The sequence below is a fragment of the Centropristis striata genome, chromosome 13 (genome assembly GCF_030273125.1).
Source record: "Centropristis striata isolate RG_2023a ecotype Rhode Island chromosome 13, C.striata_1.0, whole genome shotgun sequence".
Taxonomy (NCBI): Eukaryota; Metazoa; Chordata; class Actinopteri; order Perciformes; family Serranidae; genus Centropristis; species Centropristis striata.
The window spans coordinates 22,455,492-22,482,555 of NC_081529.1; the positions used below are offsets into that span (position 1 = coordinate 22,455,492).

Below are 27,064 nucleotides of genomic sequence, written 5' to 3' on the forward strand. Positions count from 1 at the left end.
TCACGTTTTGCTCATTAAGCTGGTGCTGCTGATAGCAAAAGACCAGCAAAAGTATTACCACAGGTAAAAGGTGGCTCGCTGGATTCATTTTGTGTAAACACGTTAAGGAAGTAACACTGACGTCAGATGCCGGCCGGCCTAACAACACAGCGTAACCAAAACAAAATGAGCCGCGGAAGTACACAGGGAGGTGACGTACTGCGGTCAAGCCAGCAGGAGTTCGCGTTTGCTTGGTCAAGTCAGCAGAACATTTTTTTCAAGTGCGCGAATCTACTAACATTTACGGTATTCGTGATGAAACCGCTCTGAAGAGCTGCTGGACTGTGCGACAGACTGCAGTCTCTCAATATTAAATATAAATAAAATATAATAATAATAATATAATATAAATATAATCAGACCCATGAAACATACGATACTTTTACAGTAATTATTCCCGGTAGTGAAGTAAAAGACAACGTGTGAAAAAACAACAATTGTTTCCATAAGTAGTTTTGGATTCATACACTTCTGAACTAAGTACTTCCTAGACTACTTGCATGCATAATATGAAGTACTCTTACTGTGTACTTTTAGAGTAATACTTTGTCAAAATCCTGACCAGAGAACAAGAATAAGTATATTTTGACGAACTTTGATGTGGAATAAAACATTATTTTCCATAAGTAGTCCAAGATTCGTGTACTACTGAACTAAGTACTTCATAGACTACTTGCATGCAAAATATGAAGTACTTTTACTGTGTACTTTTAGAGTAATACTTTGTCAAAATCCTTAACAGAGAACAAGAATAAGGATATTTTGACGAACTTTGATGTGGAATAAAAACATTATTTTCCATAAGTAGTCCAAGATTCGTGTACTGCTGAACTAAGTACTGCCTAGACTACTTGCATGTATAATATGAAGTACTTTTACTGTGTACTTTTCAAGTAATCCTGGATCAAAATCCTTAACAGAGAACAAGAATAAGGATATTTCACCCAACTTTGATGTGCAATAAAAACATTATTTTCCATAAGTAGTCCAAGATTCGTGTACTACTGAACTAAGTACTGCCTAGACTACTTGCATGCATAATATGAAGTACTTTTACTGTGTACTTTTCGAGTAATCCTGGATCAAAATCCTGACCAGAGAACAAGAATAAGGATATTTTGACGAACTTTGATGTGGAATAAAAGAAATATTTTCCATAAGTAGTCCAAGATTCATGTACTACTGAACTAAGTACTGCCTAGACTACTTGCATGCATAATATGAAGTACTTTTACTGTGTACTTTTCGAGTAATCCTGGATCAAAATCCTTAAAAGAGAACAAGAATAAGGATATTTTGACGAACTTTGATGTGGAATAAAAACATTATTTTCCATAAGTAGCCCAAGATTCGTGTACTACGGAACTAAGTACTGCCTAGACTTCTTGTTCTCTTTTAAGGATTTTGATCCAGGATTACTTGAAAAGTACACAGTAAAAGTACTTCATATTATGCATGCAAGTAGACTAGGAAGTACTTAGTTCAGTAGTACACGAATCTTGGACTACTTATGGAAAATAATGTTTTTATTCCACATCAAAGTTCGTCAAAATATCCTTATTCTTGTTCTCTTTTAAGGATTTTGATCCAGGATTTCTCGAAAAGTACACGGTAAAAGTACTTCATATTATACATGCAAGTAGTCTAGGCAGTACTTAGTTCGGTAGTACACGAATCTTGGACTACTTATGGAAAATAAGTTTTTTATTCCGCATCAAAGTTCGTCAAAATATCCTTATTCTTGTTCTCTGATAAGTACTTTGACAAAGTATTATTCTAAAAGTACACAGTAAAAGTACTTCATATTATGCATGCAAGTAGACTAGGAAGTACTTAGTTCAGTAGTACACGAATCTTGGACTACTTATGGTATAATGTTTTTATTCCACATCAAAGTTCGTCAAAATATCCTTATTCTTGTTCTCTTTTAAGGATTTTGATCCAGGATTACTCGAAAAGTACACAGTAAAAGTACTTCATATTATACATGCAAGTAGTCTAGGCAGTACTTAGTTCAGTAGTACACGAATCTTGGACTACTTATGGAAAATAATGTTTTATTCCACATCAAAGTTCGTCAAAATATACTTATTCTTGTTCTCTGGTCAGGATTTTGACAAAGTATTACTCGAAAAGTACACAGTAAAAGTAGTTCATATTATATATGCAAGTAGTCTAGGCAGTACTTAGTTCAGTAGTACACGAATCTGGGACTACTTATGGAAAATAAGTTTTTTATTCCACATCAAAGTTCGTCAAAATATACTTATTCTTGTTCTCTGTTAAGGATTTTGACAAAGTATTATTCTAAAAGTACACAGTAAAAGTACTTCATATTATGCATGCAAGTAGTCTAGGTAGTACTTAGTTCAGTAGTACACGAATCTTGGACTACTTAAGGAAAATAATGTTTTTATTCCACATCAAAGTTCGTCAAAAAAACCTTATTCTTGTTCTCTGATAAGTACTTTGACAAAGTATTATTCTAAAAGTACACAGTAAGAGTACTTCATATTATGCATGCAAGTAGTCTAGGAAGTACTTAGTTCAGAAGTTAATGAATCCAAAACTACTTATGGAAACAATTGTTGTTTTTTCACACGTCGTCCTTTACTTCACTACCGGGAATAATTACTGTAAAAGTATTGTATGTTTCATGGGTCTGATTGAGAGACTGCAGTCTGTCCCACAGTCCAGCAGCTCTTCAGAGCGGTTTCATCACGAATACCGTAAATGTTAGTAGATTCGGGCACTTGAAAAAAAATGTTCTGCTGATTTGACCAAGCAAACGCGAACTCCTGCTGGCTTGACCGCAGTGATGAACTGTCCAGTAGAATTGTCTTGTTAAGTCTGTTATTCCTTTTGCAGTGTGAAACCAAAACCAACAGGACCAAATGTATACAATGTAACAGAACAGGGACCTTGGTTCGGACCTTGGTACGGACTTTCAGGTGTGAAAACGCCAAGATGATCACCAGTGATATCTGACCAATGAGGAAACAACTTGTCGCTGCAATCAGAGAGAGAAACAGAATAATCATTATAATAAATACATTCACAAAGGAAATTTCTGCTAAAACAGAAGCTGCATAAAAAGACTTTAAACCAGGAGAGCACTGTTTTGGTCTGGAAGCAGTTCTTTATTAGATTAGATTAGATTAGATTAGATAAAACTTTATTGATCCCTTGGGATTGCTCCCTCAGGGAAATTGAGTTTCCAGCAGCAAACATAAGAGAGTTAAAAAGCACACATAAGAGAAAAAAGAAAAAGAACAATTTATATACACTAAATAAATAAATATGATATAAATATTGTTATTGTTATTGTTACTGTTACTGTTACTGTTACTGTTACTGCTCCTTCCTGTCCTCAGTCCTCTGTCTTCCTGTTACTCCTCCTCCCCCAACTTGAGGAGTTGTAGAGTCTGATGGCCTGGGGGACAAAGGAGTTTTTTAGTCTATTGGTCCTGCATTTGGGAAGGAGCAGTCTTTGACTGAACAGGCTCCTCTGGTTGCTGATGACGGTGTGCAGAGGGTGACTGGCATCATCCATAATGCCCAGCAGTTATAATCCTAAACCTGACCTTTACATGTAGTTTTGGTGCCTAAACCTCACAACAAAAGTTTAAAATAGCGATTGTCACATTTTTCTTTCAATGGGAAATCATATGAACTTCTCAACAGAATATCCTTTTCTTTTATGGCCACCTGTGTAACACTGTCACCCCCTATTGGTCAATTTAAAAAACATGTTGTGGACATGTTAGGGCAGCTTAATACAAAAGTTTGTTGATATTTGGAGAAATTGTCATTGATTTAAAGCCAGGAGCACGTCTGGAGCTGGTGGCCTCCCTAATGACTGATTTTCACAAATGGTTCAAGACTGTTTTGACAATATTGAGCCACTTTTTTATGACTGAAACAGTTATCACTCTGCCGGAAAAACAAACTTCTGACTGGATGTTTTTCCTGCACAGTGCCCCAATCAGAATGAATGGGATCATATTTCTTAACTTATAATCAGTGGCAAACATTTCCACGTGTCCACGATGTTCCATCTGATGGGAAAATTCTGAAGAAAGATAATAAATCAGTACAAAACAACAACAGGATTTCAGTCACTAAAGGGTGTGAACCCCAAATCATAAATAAGTCAAACAAAAGATGTGAGAAGAAGACAAACTGTGGCCTTATTTCTCTCGTACTTTTCCTGAAAACCAAATTGGTCCTCAGTGAGAGGAAGACTTACTTTTGTAAATTTTAAAGAGTTTTATTTTAACAGGCTGATGCAGTGAGGCCGCCCCCCTGTGGAGCACCTGAGAACTGCAGACTCTGTCTCTGAGTCCCTGAATCCGTCTCCTAGTCCTTGACTCATGTGTTGATGGAGACAGACAGCAGGTGGCGCCCTTTATCCATCAGAAACCATTAAACCTGCAGACAGAGCTTTGAGTTCAAGTACCAACACAGAGTAAAATACTCCACTTAGAGTCCCTGAAATACACAAATCTACTAAATGTCAAAAGTTTCTGAAACAAGATCACAGCATAGATTTTTCTCTGCTGGTCTAAAGGTCTTGGAGTATGAATGTGGAACTCTGGAGGAGTTTATACATTTATATCCATTCTCAAGTTTAGCCTGTTAAAATTCCAAGCCCGCTTAGCAGTTTGTAAGACTGTTGTAAAACAGAAGTTGTTGTCATCCAATCGCTGAAAATACAGAAATCTCCAAAATGACCAAAGTTTTTTAACCCAAATCTCAGCATGGATTCTTCTATGTTGTTCCAAAGGCCTTTATTAGGGCCACGGGGCAATCGCACCGAGCACTGGTCTTATACAGCAATAGCTGTAGTACTGTTATACTGTGGATTTCTTCTTCTTCCTCTTCCAGACGCAATTTCGTCCTGCTACTAGTCCTACAACTTTAAGAGTTGCAGGACAAATTATATATCAAAACATGCGGTTTGATCAGGATCGGTGTGCTATTACTTTTCTCTACAGAATACTAACCCTTGAAATGAATGGGACGGCCGAAAAAAAATGAGCGAAAAAGAACAATAATTGGAGATTTTTAAACGTCTACTTCTCCAGCATAATTTCACCTAGAGACTCCATTTAAACTTTAAACAGTAGACACAAGTCTTGTGTATCGGTTTATTAATCCACGTTTCGATAGGTCATATAGTTTTTTATCAATCCCTGTTCAATGACCATGATCATTTTTGGAGATTATAATGGGTGTGTATTGCACGGAATGTTCGTGTCACAGTGTGTGACATCATCGCCAGAGTGTAGAGGGAGAGAAAAAATTGTCAAAAAAGAAATTTGAAAACTGCACTCCAGGCCGCAAATTCCACTCTACAGAAATAATTTATACATAGAAACGTAGGAAAATTTGTCTTCTCCTTCACAATCCTCTGGTAAAGCTGTCAGAGTTATAATTTGGGCGTAGGACACACAGATGTGCCACCAACACGCACCAACAGCCTCATTGGCTCCCATATTAAAAACGCAGGAAGATTTCTGAAAAAGGGAGATGTAACAGTTTTTTTAGATCGCTCTAACAAAGCTATTTTTTCATTTTTCTGAAAAAAAAACCATATGTAGACGTTCAGGAAGAACTCAGGACGCTCAAAGTGAAGTCGCATCAATGATAGGTATTATGGTTTTGCCAAAAATGCTTTCTGTTCGAGGCCAGAAATTCCAGTCTGTCCACCTCTGCTGTAACTGTGCCGGAACAGGTGTCAGTTAATTCTGTTGATTGCTTTGATCTTTGATGTGATTACAGTTACAGATACACACACACACACACACACATGCGCGTAAGCGTGCACACTCCTCATACATGCATACACGTGCTTCAAACACACACGCGCGCACACACACACACACAGGTAACTTTATGTGATTTTTTAATTGCACACACACACACACACACACAGGTAACTATGCAATTTTCGCTACACACACACAAATGCGCGCATAAGCGCGCACACTCCTCCAGATACACATTACACACACACACACAAACACAAACACACACACACATTTTGAGGTTAAAGGGCATAGTTTGAAATCTCTGAAGAATCTCATCATAGTGTACACACACCGGCAGTAACCCCCGTGGCCCTTTCAGAATTTCCTCAGAGGAAATTTTCTAGTATGTTGATGTTATATTCTGGAGGGTTTTTCTGACCATTTTTTATCCATTTTCAATATGAATAAAATTGCTTAATTCAGCAACAACTGTGTGTAACAAAAGGCATCAACCCAAAAATTGTTGCAACATGGGACATAGTTGAACATGGAAATGGATTCCAAAGGGACATATTTGTTTATTTAAACCTATTCAGGTGTATAAGGGGTTTATAACATTAATATAAGTCAATTTATTAGATATTTTTGACCAGAACAACTTGACAAGCATCAAATTAATCTTTAGGTTCACAGCTTTCAGATAATGTTGCCCCTTCTGTGTGGCATGTATTGTTGACCTGCTATTTCCCCCTAAACACAATCACCAATTCCCCCCAAAAAGGACATTGAATGGTCACTGGTTAAAAACTGCCAAAATTTAGCACCAAGTGTGTTGAACAAATGGTGTCAACTCAAAAACTGTAGCAATATCTTTTGAGACGTAACTGAGTGTGAGAATGGACTCATCATAATGTTAAAACATCTAGTCATTAACCCCGCCCCCGCCCCCTCACCCTGAACCTGACTCTGTTCCTGATATGAGTTTCCTTTCTCCTGTCACACCTCTGACATGACCTGGAGGAGAACCAACAGCCTGAGGGGCAGAAACCGGCTGAAAGGCTGAAAAGTTTAATGTCATTGATTAAAAAGCCATAAATCAATTAATCACTTCAGTTGTTGTGATTATTTGTTAAGAATGTTTGTGATGAAGCGTGAGCCCCGAGTTCACACGGCTCAGAAACACTGAGCTTGTCTAATAATGTGATCTGTCATCCTCCATTAATAAAGTATAAAGTCAGTAGAAAAGTTTAAACAGTACAAGCACTGAAGCTCAGCTTTGTTTACTGGAGTATTCACATTTTCTGCCACTTTAATCTTCAAATCCGCAACTCTGCAAATACCGTGAAAATACTGTAAACATTCTGTAAAAACAGTGTAAAAATACTGTATGACTTCCTCTCCTGGTCACTGATTCCCTCTTCTAGTCCCTGACCCCCTCTCCTAGTCCCTGACTCCCTCTCCTGGTCCCCGACTCCATCTTCTAGTTTCTGACTCCCTCTCCTAGTTCCTGAGTCCCTCTCCTAGTCTGTGACTCCCTCTCCTGGTCCGTGACTCCCTCTCCTAGTCCCTGACTCCCTCTCCTAGTCCCTGACTCCCTCTCCTAGTCTCTGACCCCCCTCTCCTAGTCCCTGACTCCCTCTCCAAGTCCCTGACTCCATCTCCTAGTCCCTGACCCCCTCCCCTAGTCTGTGACTCCCACTCCTAGTCCCTGAATCCATCTTCTAGTCTCTGACCCCCTCTCCTAGTCCCTGACCCCCTCCCCTAGTCCCTGACTCCCTCTCCTAGTCCCTGACCCCCTCCCCTAGTCCCTGACTCCCTCTCCTAGTCCCTGACCCCCTCTCCTAGTCCCTGACTCCCTCTCCTAGTCCCTGACTCCCCTCTCCTGGTCCATGACTTCCTCTCCTAGTCCCTGAATCCCTCTCCTAGTCCCTGACTCCCTCTTCTAGTCCCTGACCCCCTCTCCTAGTCCCTTACTTCCTGTGACTCCCTCTCCTAGTCCCTGACTTCCTCTCCTGGTCCCTGACTCCCTCTCCTAGTCCCTGACCCCCTCCCCTAGTCCCTGACTCCCTCTCCTAGTCCTGACTCCCTCTTCTAGTCTCTGACCCCTTCTCCTAGTTCCTGAGTCCCTCTCCTAGTCCCTGACTCCCTCTCCTAGTCTCTGACCCCCCTCTCCTAGTCCCTGACTCCCTCTCCAAGTCCCTGACTCCCTCTCCTAGTCCCTGACTCCCTCCCCTAGTCCCTGACTCCCTCTCCTAGTCCTGACTCCCTCTTCTAGTCTCTGACCCCTTCTCCTAGTTCCTGAGTCCCTCTCCTAGTCCCTGACTCCCTCTCCTAGTCCCTGATTCCCTCTCCTAGTCTCTGACCCCCCTCTCCTAGTCCCTGACTCCCTCTCCAAGTCCCTGACTCCCTCTCCTAGTCCCTGAATCCATCTTCTAGTCTCTGGCCCCCTTCCCTAGTCCCTGACTCCCTCTCCTAGTCCCTGACCCCCTCCCCTAGTCCATGACTCCCACTCCTAGTCCCTGAATCCCTCTCCTAGTCCCTGACTCCCTCTTCTAGTTCCTGACCCCCTCCCCTAGTCCCTGACTCCCTCTCCTAGTCCCTGACTCCCCTCTCCTGGTCCGTGACTCCCTCTCCTAGTCTGTGACTCCCTCTCCTAGTCCCTGACCCCCTCTCCTGGTCCCTGACTCCCTCTCCTAGTCCCTGACTCCCCTCTCCTGGTCCGTGACTCCCTCTCCTAGTCTGTGACTCCCTCTCCTAGTCCCTGAATCCCTCTCCTAGTCCCTGACCCCCTTTTCTAGTCCCTGACCCCCTCTCCTAGTCCCTGACTCCCTCTCCTAGTCCCTGACTCCCCTCTCCTGGTCCGTGACTCCCTCTCCTAGTCTGTGACTCCCTCTCCTAGTCCGTGACTCCATCTTCTAGTTTCTGACTCCCTCTTCTAGTCCCTAACTCCCTCTCCTAGTCCCTGACTCCCTCTCCTAGTCCCTGAACCCCTCTCCTAGTCTCTGACCCCTTCTCCTAGTCCCTGACTCCCTTCCTAGTCCCTGGCTCCCTCTCCTAGTCCCTGACCCCCTCTCCTAGTCCCTGAGTCCCTCTCTTAGTCCCTGACCCCCTCCCCTAGTCCCTGACTCCCTCTCATAGTCCCTGACTCCCCTCTCCTGGTCCGTGACTCCCTCTCCTAGTCTGTGACTCCCTCACCTAGTCCCTGACCCCCTCTCCTAGTCCCTGACTCCCTCTCCTAGTCCCTGACTCCCATCTCCTGGTCCGTGACTTCCTCTCCTAGTCCCTGAATCCCTCTCCTAGTCCCTGACTCCCTCTTCTAGTCTGTGACCCCCTCTCCTAGTCCCTTACTCCCTCTCCTAGTCTGTGACTCCCTCTCCTAGTCCCTGACTTCCTCTCCTGGTCCCTGACTCCCTCTCCTAGTCCCTGACCCCCTCCCCTAGTCCCTGACTCCGTCTCCTAGTCCTGACTCCCTCTTCTAGTCTCTGACCCCTTCTCCTAGTTCCTGACCCCCTCTCCCAGACCCTGACTCCCTCTCCTAGTCCCTGACTCCCCTCTCCTGGTCCATGACTTCCTCTCCTAGTCCCTGAATCCCTCTCCTAGTCCCTGACTCCCTCTTCGTGTCCCTGACCTCCTCTCCTAGTCCCTTACTTCCTCTCCTAGTCTGTGACTCCCTCTCCTGGTCCCTGACTCCCTCTCCTAGTCCCTGACCCCCTCCCCTAGTCCCTGACTCCCTCTCCCAGTCCTGACTCCCTCTTCTAGTCTCTGACCCCTTCTCCTAGTTCCTGAGTCCCTCTCCTAGTCCCTGACTCCCTCTCCTGGTCCGTGACTCCCTCTCCTAGTCCCTGACTCCCTCTCCTAGTCTCTGACCCCCCTCTCCTAGTCCCTGACTCCCTCTCCAAGTCCCTGACTCCCTCTCCCAGTCCTGACTCCCTCTTCTAGTCTCTGACCCCTTCTCCTAGTTCCTGAGTCCCTCTCCTAGTCCCTGACTCCCTCTCCTGGTCCGTGACTCCCTCTCCTAGTCCCTGACTCCCTCTCCTAGTCTCTGACCCCCCTCTCCTAGTCCCTGACTCCCTCTCCAAGTCCCTGACTCCCTCTCCTAGTCCCTGAATCCCTCTCCTAGTCCCTGACTCCCTCTTCTAGTCCCTGACCCCCTCTCCTAGTCCCTTACTTCCTGTGACTCCCTCTCCTAGTCCCTGACTTCCTCTCCTAGTCCCTGACTTCCTCTCCTGGTCCCTGACTCCCTCTCCTAGTCCCTGACCCCCTCCCCTAGTCCCTGACTCCCTCTCCTAGTCCTGGCTCCCTCTTCTAGTCTCTGACCCCTTCTCCTAGTTCCTGAGTCCCTCTCCTAGTCCCTGACTCCCTCTCCTAGTCTCTGACCCCCCTCTCCTAGTCCCTGACTCCCTCTCCAAGTCCCTGACTCCCTCTCCTAGTCCCTGACTCCCTCCCCTAGTCCCTGACTCCCTCTCCTAGTCCTGACTCCCTCTTCTAGTCTCTGACCCCTTCTCCTAGTTCCTGAGTCCCTCTCCTAGTCCCTGACTCCCTCTCCTAGTCCCTGATTCCCTCTCCTAGTCTCTGACCCCCCTCTCCTAGTCCCTGACTCCCTCTCCAAGTCCCTGACTCCCTCTCCTAGTCTCTGAATCCATCTTCTAGTCTCTGGCCCCCTTCCCTAGTCCATGACTCCCACTCCTAGTCCCTGAATCCCTCTCCTAGTCCCTGACTCCCTCTTCTAGTTCCTGACCCCCTCCCCTAGTCCCTGACTCCCTCTCCTAGTCCCTGACTCCCCTCTCCTGGTCCGTGACTCCCTCTCCTAGTCTGTGACTCCCTCTCCTAGTCCCTGACCCCCTCTCCTGGTCCCTGACTCCCTCTCCTAGTCCCTGACTCCCCTCTCCTGGTCCGTGACTCCCTCTCCTAGTCTGTGACTCCCTCTCCTAGTCCCTGAATCCCTCTCCTAGTCCCTGACCCCCTTTTCTAGTCCCTGACCCCCTCTCCTAGTCCCTGACTCCCTCTCCTAGTCCCTGACTCCCCTCTCCTGGTCCGTGACTCCCTCTCCTAGTCTGTGACTCCCTCTCCTAGTCCGTGACTCCATCTTCTAGTTTCTGACTCCCTCTTCTAGTCCCTAACTCCCTCTCCTAGTCCCTGACTCCCTCTCCTAGTCCCTGAACCCCTCTCCTAGTCTCTGACCCCTTCTCCTAGTCCCTGACTCCCTTCCTAGTCCCTGGCTCCCTCTCCTAGTCCCTGACCCCCTCTCCTAGTCCCTGAGTCCCTCTCTTAGTCCCTGACCCCCTCCCCTAGTCCCTGACTCCCTCTCATAGTCCCTGACTCCCCTCTCCTGGTCCGTGACTCCCTCTCCTAGTCTGTGACTCCCTCACCTAGTCCCTGACCCCCTCTCCTAGTCCCTGACTCCCTCTCCTAGTCCCTGACTCCCATCTCCTGGTCCGTGACTTCCTCTCCTAGTCCCTGAATCCCTCTCCTAGTCCCTGACTCCCTCTTCTAGTCTGTGACCCCCTCTCCTAGTCCCTTACTCCCTCTCCTAGTCTGTGACTCCCTCTCCTAGTCCCTGACTTCCTCTCCTGGTCCCTGACTCCCTCTCCTAGTCCCTGACCCCCTCCCCTAGTCCCTGACTCCCTCTCCTAGTCCTGACTCCCTCTTCTAGTCTCTGACCCCTTCTCCTAGTTCCTGACCCCCTCTCCCAGTCCCTGACTCCCTCTCCTAGGCCCTGACTCCCCTCTCCTGGTCCATGACTTCCTCTCCTAGTCCCTGAATCCCTCTCCTAGTCCCTGACTCCCTCTTCTAGTCCCTGACCTCCTCTCCTAGTCCCTTACTTCCTCTCCTAGTCTGTGACTCCCTCTCCTAGTCCCTGACTTCGTCTCCTGGTCCCTGACTCCCTCTCCTTGTCCCTGACCCCCTCCCCTAGTCCCTGACTCCCTCTCCCAGTCCTGACTCCCTCTTCTAGTCTCTGACCCCTTCTCCTAGTTCCTGAGTCCCTCTCCTAGTCCCTGACTCCCTCTCCTGGTCCGTGACTCCCTCTCCTAGTCCCTGACTCCCTCTCCTAGTCTCTGACCCCCCTCTCCTAGTCCCTGACTCCCTCTCCAAGTCCCTGACTCCCTCTCCTAGTCCCTGAATCCATCTTCTAGTCTCTGGCCCCCTCCCCTAGTCCCTGACTCCCTCTCCTAGTCCCTGACCCCCTCCCCTAGTCCGTGACTCCCACTCCTAGTCCCTGAATCCCTCTCCTAGTCCCTGACTCCCTCTTCTAGTCCCTTTCCCCCTCCCCTAGTCCCTGACTCCCTCTCCTAGTCCCTGACTCCCCTCTCCTGGTCCGTGACTCCCTCTCCTAGTCTGTGACTCCCTCTCCTAGTCCCTGACTCCCTCTCCTAGTCCCTGACTCCCCTCTCCTGGTCCGTGACTTCCTCTCCTAGTCCCTGAATCCCTCTCCTCGTTCCTGACTCCCTCTTCTAGTCCCTGACCCCCTCCCCTAGTCCCTGACTCCCTCTCCTAGTCCCTGACTCCCCTCCCCTGGTCCGTGACTCCCTTTCCTAGTCTGTGACTCCCTCTCCTAGTCCCTGACCCCCTCTCCTAGTCCCTGACTCCCTCTCCTAGTCCCTGACTCCCCTCTCCTGGTCCGTGACTTCCTCTCCTAGTCCCTGAATCCCTCTCCTAGTCCCTGACCCCCTTTTCTAGTCCCTGACCCCCTCTCCTAGTCTCTGACTCCCTCTCCTAGTCCCTGACTCCCCTCTCCTGGTCCGTGACCCCCTCTTCTAGTCCCTAACTCCCCCTCCTTGTCCCTGACTCCCTCTCCTAGTCCCTGAACCCCTCTCCTAGTCTCTGACCCCTTCTACTAGTCCCTGACTCCCTTCCTAGTCCCTGGCTCCCTCTCCTAGTCCCTGACCCCCTCTCCTAGTCCCTGAGTCCCTCTCCTAGTCCCTGACTCCCCTCTCCTGGTCTGTGACTCCCTCTCCTAGTCCCTGACCCCCTCTCCTAGTCCCTGACTCCCTCTCCTAGTCCCTGACTCACCTCTCCTGGTCCGTGACTTCCTCTCCTAGTCCCTGATTCCCTCTCCTGGATCGTTACTCCCTCTTCTAGTCTCTGACCCCCTCTCTTAGTCGCTGAGTCCCTCTCCTAGTCCCTGAGTCCCTCTCCTAGTCCCTGACTCCCTCTCCTAGTCCGTGACTCCCTCTTCTATTCACTGACCCCCTCTCTTAGTCCCTGACTCCCTCTCCTAGTCCCTGAGTCCCTCTCCTAGTCCATGAGTCCCTCTCCTAGTCCCTGACTCCCTCTCCTAGTCCCTGACTCCCTCACCTGGTCCGTGACTCCCTCTCCTGGTCCCTGACCCCCTCCCCTAGTCCCTGACCCCCTCTCCTAGTCCCTGACCCACTCTCCTAGTCCCTGACTCCCTCTCCTGGTCCCTGAATCCCCTCTCCTGGTCTGTGATTCCCTCTCCTAGTCCCTGAATCCCTCTCATAGTCCCTGACTCCCTCTTCTAGTCCCTGACCCCCTCTCCTAGTCCCTGACTCCCTCTCCTAGTCCCTGACTTCCTGTCCTGGTCCCTGACTCCCTCTCCTAGTCCCTGACCCCCTTCCCTAGTCCCTGACTTCCTGTCCTGGTCCCTGACTCCCTCTCCTGGTCCGTGACTCCCTCTCCTAGTCTATGACTCCCTCTCCTAGTCCCTGACCCCCTCCCCTGGTACCTGACTCCCTCTCCTAGTCCCTGACTCCCTCTCCTGGTCCGTGACTCCCTCTCCTGGTCCCTGACTCCCTCTCCTAGTCCCTGACTCCCTTCTCCTAGTCCCTGACTCCCTCTCCTAGTCCCTGACTCCCCTCTCCTAGTCCCTGACTCCCTCTCCTAGTCCCTGACCCCCTCCCCTGGTACCTGACTCCCTCTCCTAGTCCCTGACTCCCTCTCCTGGTCCGTGACTCCCTCTCCTGGTCCCTGACTCCCTCTCCTAGTCCCTGACTCCCTTCTCCTAGTCCCTGACTCCCTCTCCTAGTCCCTGACTCCCCTCTCCTAGTCCCTGACTCCCTCTCCTAGTCCCTGACCCCCTCCCCTGGTACCTGACTCCCTCTCCTAGTCCCTGACTCCCTCTCCTAGTCCCTGACCTCCTCCCCTGGTACCTGACTCCCTCTCCTAGTCCCTGACTCCCCTCTCCTAGTCCCTGACTCCCTCTCCTAGTCCCTGACTCCCCTCTCCTAGTCCCTGACTCCCTCTCCTAATAACTTGCAAGTATCTCATTCTGTTGTTGTTTTTTCCACAGAATCAGAGTTGTGTTTCAGCTCAACAGGTTTGTCTGGGGAGAAACTATTGGCAGGTTTGTGCACACAACACACACACACACACACACACACATACGCACACACAACACGTTGACTGTGCAGCAGAACTTCTCTGAAGTTGAGTCTATTGGAGATAATTCAACAATCTGTCATTCTGCAGATATGAGTTTTTCAGCACACAGCGGTCTTGCCAACCCTCCTGAAAAACCTGATGAATCTTTGTTGCGGCTGATCACCGATCATCTGAGCTGTGCTCCGACTGGTCGGGCCTGCAGAGCGGAGCGGGGAGCGTGCAGCAGGACTCGGAGCAGCGGGAGGTCGGCGTCAGGGCGTAGAAACGGGTCGGCTCACTCTGAACATTCCTGCCTGCTGCCAGCTCAGGGGGAGCTTTCACTCAGTTTATTTCTCCGTCTGATGAGTGAAGTGTGCATGGTTGATCAGGGTGTGATCGCTGCTGCTGATGACAGAAGGGACGCTAGTTTGTATGCTGAAGGTTGGAATGGGGAGAGTTAAGAGTCATAAAAATACTTTAACTGTTTACAAAGAAAATATTAATGGAGGAGAGAAAGATGGAATGCAATTGGCAAACACCGCTGAGTGTATCAGAGTTCAGCCAGAGCTGCAGGAACACAGAAAGAGTTCTAAACGAGACTTATTAACCAAAACATGAGTTAGACGTAAAGTTGCAACACAAACGTCTTCTCAGTGGTGGAAGAACTATTCAGAACCTTTACTTCAGTAAAAGTACTCATACCACACTGTGAAATTACTCCACTACAGTAAAAGTCATGCATTCAAAACTTACTGAAGTAAAAGTACAAAAGTATCAGCATCAAAATGTCCTAAAAGTATCAGAAGTAGAAGTGCTTGTTATGCAGAATGAACCCACTCAGACTGTTTTATATATTCTAAATATATTATTACATTATTTGTATCGATGCTTTTATGTAAGCAGTGTTTTAATTGTGTAAAGACAGGGTTCATTTAATTACTTGATGTACTGATATAAGATTTATTTTTTTTAAAGTGTAATCACTTTAAATTTATCATGTTTTTTTACGTTAAATCTCGACCTGAAAAGTAACTAAAGCTGATAGCTAAATGTAGTGGAGTACAAGTACAATATTTACCTAAAAATGTAGCAGAGTAGAAGTAAAAAGTTCCACAAATACTCAAATAAAGTACAAGTCCCTCAAAACTCAACCTTTTGTCAGATTTGTGTTGTTTTTCTGCAGTTTTCACAGATTCTCCGTGGTGGGGGCCGGGCTCATGCCCCCCGGGAGGACAATGTGTAAACATTTTTTTTAAATGTTTAAGTTAATGCATCGATCTTGAGCAATTTGAGCACAAACATGATAATGATACAATTGTTGTCTGACTTGTTTCTTGCCGAGTCTTCTCTCCCATCTCTGATCTGATCACTGGCTCCTGACATAAACATGTCGGGTTAATTGTGAAGCACAATAAGCTTCTTGTGGTCCATTAACCCTCCTGTGGTCCTGGAGTCCTTTTTGACCCCAAATCACTTTCATCATACAATTAATAAAGGTTAACTTTCATAGAATTGCTTGAAATTTTCAGCATATGTGCTGATACTCAGGTTTTATTTATTTTCACGTGAAATGAGGCCCTAATTTTGTATATTTGACTAAATCTGACCAATAATAATGAAAAAATTATGAAAATTATTATTATTAATAATGCATTTTTTTTCTACATGTCCTAAAACCATTTTTGTGTCATGGGGTCCTTTTTGACCCCTGAGGACCACCAGTGCATAGTCGACTATGCACTGGTGGTTAAAACCAGGACAGATCACAACCTTTGTCTTTAAGAATCATTGGTCCTTATTTATTAAAATTGGCACTATATGGCTAGAAACACCCATTCTCTACTATTCAATGAAAAGGTTATTTATAAAATAAACAACGCCAAAAACTGTAAACTGTCAAATAACAAAACATGTGAATGACTTGACATTAAACATTTACATAGGGTTAATGTTCTGAACAGTGTAACAGGACACTGGTTTCAGACATCAGACAACACACATATCCTTTTTGCAGATTCATGTTAAATCTCACAGATCACTGTTTCTGCTGTTAACACCGTGTGAAGATGACATCAGACGCATCAGTACACATTTAACCCCCTATGGTAGGCATTATGATGCCAGTTAGGAAAAAAAATGTTTGGAGTGGGTTTTTTTGTCTTAAAATAGACTAAATAAACATAATCTGAAGACATTTTATAATTTTTCGTGGGTTGCTGACCGTAGGCAACATTATACCATAACAGTCCACAAGTGAAAAAGAAAGTTTTTTAAATTAATTTTTAACACAATTTATTTCACAAAAATGTGTAAAATATTCAGTAGCTTCAACAGGGTACAATACATTTTACATTTAAAACATTATAAAAGGAAGTACATTGTACCATTGAACCACCAACCCATTGAAATGATTGTCTTGAACAGTCAGAGTGTATGAAATGAAGGTCAGTAGGAATCAGTAGGAATATATTTTTTCCAGAAGGAAAAGGGCCAGGAAATTATGTTTTGCATGATTTTTTGTGGCACAAAATGGCAAAGCTGTTTCCTTTTGAAAAGTCTGCAAAATAGGGTTTCAATATGGCCTCCTGGAGGTCATGTGACAAATTAAAGCATTGCTAGTGGTTCCCTATACTCTTCCCTCTTTTTTAAAGTATCGCATCACTCAAAAAGATTCATTGTAGAAATTTGAAAGGCCAAAAACAGGTATGTTGCCTGAGGGCAACACCGTACCATTGAGGGTAAACCAATCAGACAAAGTTTTATTATTCAGTTCTTGTCAGTTTGGTTTGTTTGTTTCACATGATCACAGAAGAACTACAGCCGGATCTCATCAAATCTGCTGAAGGTTGATTCACAGTTCAGATGTCTTTATTATCCCTGGGGGCAGTGATAGGTGTGAGACAGCCGGGCCTTGGCAGAGAGCTGCTCTCTGGATTCTTTGTGTTACAAGTTTGTGTTACAGCGTACAGGTGATTTAATCATTTGCATTTAAAACTGCAATCAGCTTCAGATGTTTGCTTGCACCAAGAAGAAGAACACTTCTAAAGTTCCGTTCGGAAAGTTCAAATTCTGACCATAGTGCTTGTCTTCACAGTTTCTTACTGCGATTAACTGAATATTTTTGCCGATCTTTGAAAGAAAACATACAGAGGGTTAATGTTTTCAGCTGCTCTGTCAGCAGAATCACAGAAGAACTGCTGACAGTTGTAATAAGACTTAAAGTATTTCTCTGGCTGGGTGTCCGTGTCGTTACTTTCTTCAGGTTTAATGCTCCCGAGGTTTTCTCTGTCCTGCTGGTGGTTCCTGTTCCTGAGCTGCAGGGATCTGAAACATGTCTCTCTCTCTGTCTGTGGATGTTGTTACCTCACACAGTCACAACTCATCAAACTGTCATTTTCAGCTTTTAAAACCTGTAACAACCTGTCCCGTCTCCCATGTTTGGCCTGTGGCTGCCATGTTTCACATTTGATTTCATCAGGAAGTCTGTGTGGTTACTTTCTGACAAAAAAAAAAACCCTGTGGTGCGAATAGAACAATGGTCCCAGTTTAAGGTCCTTGTGACATTTAGAGAGACCAAGGAGGTGTTTGTGAGCACAGCTGCACATTCATTTAATAATACTAATACTAATAATACTAATACTACTAATAATAATGCATCACAGTAGTCAATGTCAAACTGAATATATCGTGCTTTGAGCTCCCAGCCCGCCTGGTTCTGTCTGATCTGTTCTGCTTCCTGTCGCCGCCGTCCATTCACAACATTTATTCACTTTTTTAAGAATGATTGAAGTTATTCATTTCTTTTCTAACCCTTGTGTTCTCCTATACTCCACCTGTCCTGACCCGCCTTCACTGAACCCCTAAAATAAAACAGCTTGATGAAGATTAAAACCAAAATCTATTTTGCATGAAGAGACAACCTGTCACCCATCACAAACTCTGAATATCCATGTTTGTCTTCTTACAGAGCAGAACAACTGGATTTAATTAGCGGAATAATTTTTATTACAGCACACTTGTCATGATTTGTCGAAGTTTACTGTTTTAGTAGGGTTAGGGTTAGCCTAACCCTAATGACCCTAACCCATTTATTATTTTTATTCTGCACAGGTGTAAACCCTTGTTTTTAGCAAGGGTGCATGTATAAATGTGCACATGCATGATTTTTTGTTTTTGTTTATGTTTTCATGGTATGGAATTATTTTATATCTCCCTCAGTCCAGATTTGTCCTGTCAGTGTTCGGCTTTCATGGAAATATGAACAAAGGTAACATTTGACTTTTTCACATTCTAGGAAAAATCATCAAACTTCTAGTTGAAAAAAGAAAAACAGAAGTGTTTCCTCAGTGTTGCCACTGCAATAAAGTACTGCTACTCCTTCAGATACAACAGTAGCTGCAGTCTGTGCCTGCTGTGTTTGATGCATGAATGACAGTCAATGTGTGTTTGAGTAACTGTAGCCTCTGCTGTGTGTGTGTGTGTGTGTGTGTGTGTGTGTGTGTGTGTGTGTGTGTTACCTCGCCCACACTCATTCCACAGGTGAAGTGACATTTAGAGAAGCTTTCGCTGAAGCTTTCGCTGAAGCTTAAGAATAAAGGTGAACTTTTAACTGACTGATGTTTGGCTCTTTCTACCTGTCCTGACAGCTTTCCATAATTAGACTTGAAAGGTCGCAGCAGGCTCCCGGCCTGCTGCGACCTTACTGTCGATACGTTAGAATGCAACACTATCACGCAGATGAGCAGGTTTGAAGGTCACATTTTTCCCTGACCATCCCTTGCCACACCCCGGACGGGCCTCCTGTGCACATACCTGCCTCACCTGCAGCTCGATGAGTGATTGATGGCTCCTGCAGGAGCTTTAAATAGGAGGTGCGAGTACTGCATCTCCTCACTCTCCTCTCTGTGTCGTCTCACAGCAGTAAGACAGCATCCGCAATGACTTCCCGCACCTCCAGCATGTCCTTCAGGGCCTCCGGCGGCTCCATGGCCAGCTTTGGTGGCGGACGAGTGTTCTCCCAGCGGGCGGGCAGCGTCTACGGTGGTGCAGGCGGCTCAGGGGTTCGCATCTCCTCAGCGGGGGGTGGAGGTGGGATGGGCATGGGGGGAGGCTACTCGTCCTCCTCCAGCTACAGCGTGTCCGGCGCCGACAGCAGCATCATCGGCAACGAGAAGTTCACCATGCAGAACCTGAATGACCGCCTGGCCACCTACCTGGCCAAGGTGCGCACCCTGGAGAAGGCCAACGCCGACCTGGAGCTGAAGATCCGGCAGTTTATGGAGAGCAAGGTCGGCCCCAGCACCAGGGACTACAGCGCCTTCTTCGTCACCATCGCTGACCTCACCGCCAAGGTAACGGCAGCCTCAGCTTTGCTTCACAGCCGTCCCCCTGCCGTTTAGAGACCCAGGAGGTTGTGATGTGAGCGCAGCTGCATGTTGATTTAATAACCGCTAAATGCATCACGTGAGCTCTCAGGGCCACTGTAGTTTAACTGCCCGCCTTGTTTTGTCTGATCTGCCTGATCTGTACTGGGTACCTGATCTGTTACCTGATCTGTTCTGCTTCCCATCACCACCAACATTTAGATACACAGAAATATATATTCACACATTAATCACTGAATTAAGTTATTTAGTTTCTTTTCAATTACTTTTTTTAAACTATTAAAACCAGTGAAAACTTATTTTATTTAAACCCCTGAGACTGCTGACAGGAAGTAGAATAAATCACGTTTCCTGCCTGATCTGCACTGGGTACCTGATCTGTTCTCCTCCAACTGTTGTGGTTAATATGATTAATATTATAAGCATTATATTTAGGCTTTAATCACCGAATTAAGTTATTCAGTTTCTTATTCAAGACATTTGAAGTGTTTTCACAGTTTTGTTAGCCTAATAGATGATGAAATTAGCTCCAAATGTTCAACTTTTTTTCTTTCATACCAAAATGTGAAAAAAACTGTTTATTTATAAAGAAAATGTTTTTATTTTATGAGCTCTTTCACATGAAACATCTGCAGCTTCTGCTTCAATCATGATTCAAACTTTTGTTTGCAAATCTGACATTTTAGTTTTTTCATGGAAAAGTTTTATGTATATTCTTGTAATACTAATTATTGTTATGTATATATATATATACATATATATGTATGTATGTGTGTGTGTGTGTGTGTGTGTGTGTGTGTGTGTGTGTGTGCATGTAACATTGTTACATTGTTGTTATTGTTTTGTAAACTAGTTGTTAACATGTAGCAGTATTTAGATTTATTATTGTTTTAAGATGAAAACCCAACTTTGTGTGTTTGTCTGCTCTGTGTGTGTGTGTGTGTGTGTGTGTGTGTGTGTGTGTGTTTGTGTGTGTGTGTGTGTGTGTTGGTACTCACATGTGACGTGTGATGTCACAGATTCAGGGCGCCATCAGATCCAACGGAGCGATCCACCTGAGCATTGACAACGCCCGGCTGGCTGCAGATGACTTCAGGACCAAGTGAGACACACACACACACACACACACACACACACACACACACACACACACACACACACAAATAAAGTCACATATTTGTGGTGATCTGGGTCAACTGTGTGACGCCTGGTTGCACGGTTGCACTCATTTTCTGGCTGTTATCATTGATGACTCGTCCTCCTGCAGGTATGAGACCGAGCTGGCCATGCGTATGTCGGTGGAGGCGGACATCGGCGGGCTGAAGAGGGTTCTGGACGAGATGAACCTGGCGAAGGGCGACCTGACCCTGCAGCTGGAGGGGCTGAGGGAGGAGCTGCTGTTCCTCAAGAAGAACCACGAGGAGGTCAGACAGCATGACATCACAGTGACAGTCAAAACACAAAGAGTTAAATTTAAAGGGACAGGATTCATAAAGGCCTCATTAGAAACAGCTGTCAGCTCAATGTTATGTAAAACACTGCTTACATATTACCGTATTTATATGAAAATGAGCTGAAATCAGGACTAATTTAAATTTAAAACCGTCCAAGTTACCAAAAAAAAAAAAACATCATCATTATGATTATTATCTTTGTTTTTTAAATATTAAAATATAATTCGACTTATATATTAAACTAACTATTTCAAATTTAAAATACATAATAAAACATTGTATGCAAAAAAATATAAATACATTTGGGTTGTTTTTTTCTTCTCCTTTTTGACATTTTCCATGGTTTTCTTGATAATAACCACAATCATTATCAAGAAAACCATGGAAAATGGCTAGATCAGCTCTTAAATTAAACTCTTATCAGCTATTTTTATTGTTATCATTATATTTTTCCAAACAAATGTACCTTTAGTTGTACCAGTAATTAAAATGAACAAGAAACTGAAGAAAAAAAGTGGTCAATTTTTTTTTCCATGACTGTACATTTTCAAACTTTAGAATGAGTTTAGTTCTCCTCAGTGTTTAGTTGGTGTTGGTAGAGCAGGTGAGCAGCGCCCCCTGTAGGCTGATCATCATCATCACAGCTCTCCACAGGCAGATATTAATTTTCACTGTTTATCATTCATCAACGTGTTGTTGCGTCTTCAAGCGTCCGGACTGTTGGACTGATACTCCAACAGGCTCAAATATTATAAATATTATTATAATATGATTAATTAAAATGGTTTATTGTGTTCATGGCTGGTCTCTGCAGGAGCTGCTGGCGATGCGGGCTCAGATGAGCGGGCAGGTGAGCGTGGAGGTGGACTCGGCTCCGGGTCAGGACCTCAGTAAGATAATGGCCGAGATGAGAGAACACTACGAGGCGGTCGCCGGCAAGAACCAGAGAGAGCTGGAGGCCTGGTTCACGACGCAGGTAATAAGTGGCATCACTTCCTGTGAACGCAGAGCCGCCTGGATGTACTGTAAACACTGAAGTGTTTGTGTTTGTTTGTGTTTATTTGTGTGCAGAGCGAGACTCTAAACAAAGAGGTGATCACTCAGACGGAGACGCTGCAGACGTCCAGGACGGAAATCACAGAAACCAAACGCACACTGCAGTCGCTGCAGATAGAGCTGCAGTCCATGCTGGGCATGGTGAGTACCAGGACCGGGACCAGGACTGGTACAAGTACCAATACAAGTACCAGTACAAGTACCAGAACCAGTACAAGTACCGGTACAAGGACCAGGACCATGCAAAGTATCAGTATCAGTTCCGGTACCGATACCAGTATCAGTACCAGAAATAGCACCAGTATCAGAACTAGTACCGGTATTGGTACAAGTATTAGTACCGGTACTGGGACTGGTACAAGTACCGGTACCGGTACCAATACTGGTACTAGGACCACTGTGGAGAAATACAACAAATTATTACAATAAAAGTTTCCATATTTGATCTTTTAGATAAAAGTCAGTGCCAAAAGTAAAAGTAGCCGGGTATTAATAATATTATCATTATTTTTAAAAGATATTGTTAATTATTATTGTTAATTAAAATTGCTATTTTTAAATACATATTATTCATTGCTATTTTTAAGAGTTATTGTTAATATTTTTAAATACTTATTGTTAATATTTTTAATAGTTAATGATTATTCTTTTTAAGAGTTATTGTTAATAATTATTGCTTTTTAAAATAAATGTAAATAATTATTGCTTTTTAAAACAAATTATAATAATTAATGCCATTTTTAATATCTGTAATTATTGTTTGTAAGTGATTATTGTAAACAGTTATTCTTATCAGTAATTGTAGTATTTAAAAAAAATAATTATTTCTTGTGTTAATAACAAATAGCCATTGTCAATATTTATTGTTCATGTTAATAGTTATTAATTATATTAATTAATGAATACATTTAATAATTGTTATTGTTTAGATATTGTTGACGTTAAAAGTTATTAATTGTGATTGTTAATATGTAAGGCAGCTGGAAGTAAACAAACATAAATAAATAACTGACTGTTTGTTTGTTTGCTTGTGCAGAAAGCGTCTCTGGAGGGAACTCTGGCTGAGACTCAGAACCGCTACAGTATGCAGCTGTCTGGGTACCAGATGCAGGTGAGCCCAGACCCCAGACCCCAGACCCCCCTCTGCAACACCATCAAGACTGGAACCTGTCACTGTTGTTGTCGTTGTTGTGTTGTTGTTGTTGTTGTTGTTGTTGTTGTTGTTGATTATGTTGTTGTTGTTGTGGTCGCCCTGCAGGTGAGCAGCCTGGAGGAGCAGCTGGTGCAGCTGAGGGCCGACCTGGAGAGACAGGGACAGGAGTACGCGATGCTGCTGGACATCAAGACCAGACTGGAGATGGAGATCGCCGAGTACAGGAGGCTGCTGGACGGAGAGGCCACCAGCAGGTGAGACCGCCGCCGCCATTACACAGAGCTGTCTGATTGATTTAGACCAATAATCAGGCAGGTTATGGTCACATTCTAACGCCACTAATCCAACATATACACTTATCTTAAAATAACAATTTGCTTCCTGATTATCTTCAGTGCTCTTGTAAATTATGTAGTGGTTTACACTTCAATGTGCTCTTATTTAAAAAGCTCAACTTTTAGTGACAGGAAGTGATTCATGTGGATATGTGTGTGTTGCTTGCAGTGATGTTGAAGAACTAGAAATAAAGTCGATGAACTTTTCATATCTGTTTCGTGAATCCACAACACAACAAATTCAACATCAATTTAATCCATAAAGATTAACTTTATATCGCTGTAGCATTCAACATAAGAGCACACTGAAGGGTTAATCAGTCAGGAAGGTCAGTGTAAATGTTGGATTAGTGGCTTGAAAGGAGACACCAGATTTGAGCTTTTACAGTCAAAATAAATGGTGTTTGTGGCCATTGTAGATGTAGAGGAGTCATAAACACACAGAGAGGAGAATGTATCATCTGTTGTGGTTCAGAGTAAAGTATTATTATTAGTATTACATAATAAATACTGGTGCTGCAGCTCACTGTGATCTCTGTTCTGATTGGTCGACAGCGTCAGCACCTCCTCCTCCTCCTCCTCCAAAACCACCAAGAGGATCGTGGTGGTGGAGGAGGTGGTGGACGGCCGGGTGGTGTCCTCCTCCTCCACCACGTCCTCCTCCTCCGCCATTGTCCGCTAAGCTTCTGCCGGATGCGACAGCCAATCAGAGGCCTCCTACTCCTCACTGATGTTCACACTCTGACATTAAACAATAAAATGAGAGTCCAGATAAACTGTGTCAGTCCTGATTATTACACGCATCTCTTCTTGTGGCAGGCAGCAACCTCCGTATCTGAGCATGGAGGCAAACCAGGAAGTGCCTTAAGCATTATGCATTCTACCGAAGATTGCAGCAGGGGGCGCTGACGGCAGCTGCAAAAGCATTTCTGTCCATTCATTTCAATGCAAAATGAGAAAAACAGTACCAGTACCAGAACTAGTACCAGTACAAGTGCAAGTACCAGTACCAGTACCGGTACCAATACTTGTACCAATACTTGTACCAATACCGGTACTCAGACCACTGTAGAGAAACACTATCATTTATTCCAATAAAAGTTTCCACATTTGATCTTTTAGATAAAAAGTCAGTGCCAAAAGTAAAAGTAGTCAGTTATTAATAATAATGATCATTATTTTTAAAAGTTATTGTTAATTAGAATTGCTATTTTTAAATAAATATTATTTGTATTATTTATTGCTATTTTTAAGAGGTATTCATATTTTTTTAATAATTATTGTTGCTATTTTTAAGTTATTATTTTTAATAGTTAATAATTATTATATTTAATTAATACCATTTTTAATAGCTGTTCATTATTTTTTAGTAATTATTGTTTTTAGTTATTCTTATTAGTAATTTCCTTCACAAAGGAAAGACCAGACAGAGTAATGTTGCTCTGCAACATGGTGGAGGCAGTAAGACCTAAGTCACCCAAGGTGTGGGAGTATTTCACACTAAACAAACAGAAAAGGTGTGTTAATTGCAAAATATGCAAAAACGAGATGGCTTGGCACAGGAGCACCACGGTGATGATTCAACACGTAAAACAGAAACATGTTGATGAGGAGGAAGGGTTAGGGTTTTTTCTTTGGCCCATTAATTTTTCCATCAGTTGTCATGTATTCTGTGCTTTGTCCCATATCAGTTATTGTTGACAAATATATTTGTGTGTGTTGCACTTTTTAATTTCATTCAAGTTATTTTATGGCACTTGGTCATCTTAAGCTGTGTTTAAATGTGGTGTGTAAATGAACTTAACTTGCACTTACTACAATGATGGTAATAATCTAATGAATGAGTTTCAAGTGAATTTGGGTGTGAATGGATATGTGTGTGTGTGTGTGTCTGAGTGTGAGAGTTTGAGTGTGTGCGTCTGTGAGTGTAGTGTAGAGAACAACTTCTAACGTTCAAACAAATCCTGTTAAGTTTTTTGTCAGTTCTGTTTTTGGAATGATATTCATGCTTTTAAAAAAAAAATGTTATCCCATTTATCCCATAATAATCGAAAAAAATAATCAACAGATTAATCGACTATTAAAATAATCATTAGTTGCAGCCTTAATTGACTACAAACTTCTCCTGACTGTTTATAAGCCCTCCCTGGTCTGGCACCTACATACCGGTCTGATCTTCTGCACCACCACACCCTCTCCAGAGCACTACGGTCAGCTGACCAACTGCTGTCGGAGGTGCTCAGGTCCAGGTTAAAAACAAGCAGCCCCCCGACTCTGGACCTGCCACCCCTCCACATCAGTGCAGCGCAGTCCCTTGATGTTTTTAAGTCACACTTGAAGACCCGCCTCTTTTCTCTTGCCTTCGATTAAAGTTTTCCTCCGGCAAGTGCTAGGGAATAGCGTCCCCTAGTAATCCCTCAGTGCCTTTAAAATTATCCCTTCTTCTCTTAATTTATTTTAACTCTTGCAGGCAATGTCTTTTAACCCTTTTATTTCTTTCACCTTTGTCAATCCTGTATTTTATTGCACTTTATGTACTTTTATGTGAAGCACTTTGGTGCGTCTCAGCCGTCTGTAAATGGGCTATAGAAATACATTTGACTTGACTTGACTTGCAGTAAAGGATACTGTTTCCCCCTCTGGTCAAGGTGAACTCAGCCCTACCTGCTGCCTGTCGGTCAGCTTCAGGTCCAGGATCAACAGGAACAGCAGCGACTCTGACAGAGAACAGAAAGGACACAGGACTCGGAGGACAGCAGACATCAGTCCGTCTCCAACATGTAAAAGAGGAAAACGAGGCAGAATCAAACTATTAATATTGTTTTCAGTGAAGAACATGCTGATGTGTGTTATTTCTGAGTCAGCTCCAACAATGAATGAACACAGAAAGTCCTGCAGGTTTTATAACCAGCGCGAGACGGTGCAGTGCTGCCTCCTGCTGGCTGCTTGGTGAACCTCTAAACTCCTTGAGCTCTAAGTTTGAACCCTGTCATGGTTGGGCTGCAGCTGCAGGCTGATTCACTTCTGCAGAGATTTAATTTCCGCTCAGCTCAGATACTCTCACCGAGCCTCCTGGGCGTCATCCAACCTGCACAGACTGGAAGTTAATACTCCACTCAGGCTATCTGTTGGACTCCTCCAGTGTTTTAAGACACACTGCATGGTGGGAATTTGATTTTGTCGGTTTTCTCATGAACAACAAAGAAACTGAATATTTCTGTGAGTGTCAGGGTGAAGCAGGATGAGTTCACGTTTAATAAAGATGTTTAGGATTACTAGTTTGGTCTGGTCTGGTCTGGTCTGGTCTGGTTTGGTCTGGCACAAACTGGGCCGCTGGAGGATCTGGAGGCTGATGAGATGCAGGTGAGCAGGTGGACGGGGACGGACAGGTCCCTGCTAGGGGAACAGAGGGAGTCTGAGGACACCTAGTGGACAGGTGGATGAGGACATTAAAGGGGGATAGACTCTGGGACAGAGAGGTTATTATTAAGTGTTGAACTTCAAAAATATTACTCAAATGATGAACAGGCATAATGGTCAATTTGGTATGTTGCAAATTTGCTACAGCAGG

General features: G+C 44.3%; 1 protein-coding gene across 1 annotated transcript; it reads left to right on the plus strand.

Moving 5' to 3' along the window:
* The first annotated feature begins 19,048 nt into the window (after positions 1-19,048).
* LOC131983911 (keratin, type I cytoskeletal 13-like) lies at positions 19,049-24,201 on the plus strand. Its single transcript, XM_059348749.1, has 8 exons — positions 19,049-19,462; positions 20,515-20,597; positions 20,763-20,919; positions 21,764-21,925; positions 22,021-22,146; positions 23,042-23,116; positions 23,264-23,412; positions 24,049-24,201. Exons 1-8 carry the CDS (start codon positions 19,049-19,051, stop codon positions 24,173-24,175), a joined length of 1,293 nt encoding a protein of 430 aa, XP_059204732.1. The 3' UTR covers positions 24,176-24,201.
* Positions 24,202-27,064: the final 2,863 nt, after the last annotated feature.

What these genes read in the sequence shown, in the direction of transcription:
- LOC131983911 (XM_059348749.1), top strand. Translation starts at nt 19,049, where the DNA reads ATGACTTCCCGCACCTCCAGCATGTCCTTCAGGGCCTCCGGCGGCTCC. An exon ending in TCGCTGACCTCACCGCCAAG is followed by an intron (nt 19,463 to 20,514) that starts GTAACGGCAGCC and finishes GTGATGTCACAG; the next exon opens with ATTCAGGGCGCCATCAGATC. An exon ending in AGGCCTGGTTCACGACGCAG is followed by an intron (nt 21,926 to 22,020) that starts GTAATAAGTGGC and finishes ATTTGTGTGCAG; the next exon opens with AGCGAGACTCTAAACAAAGA.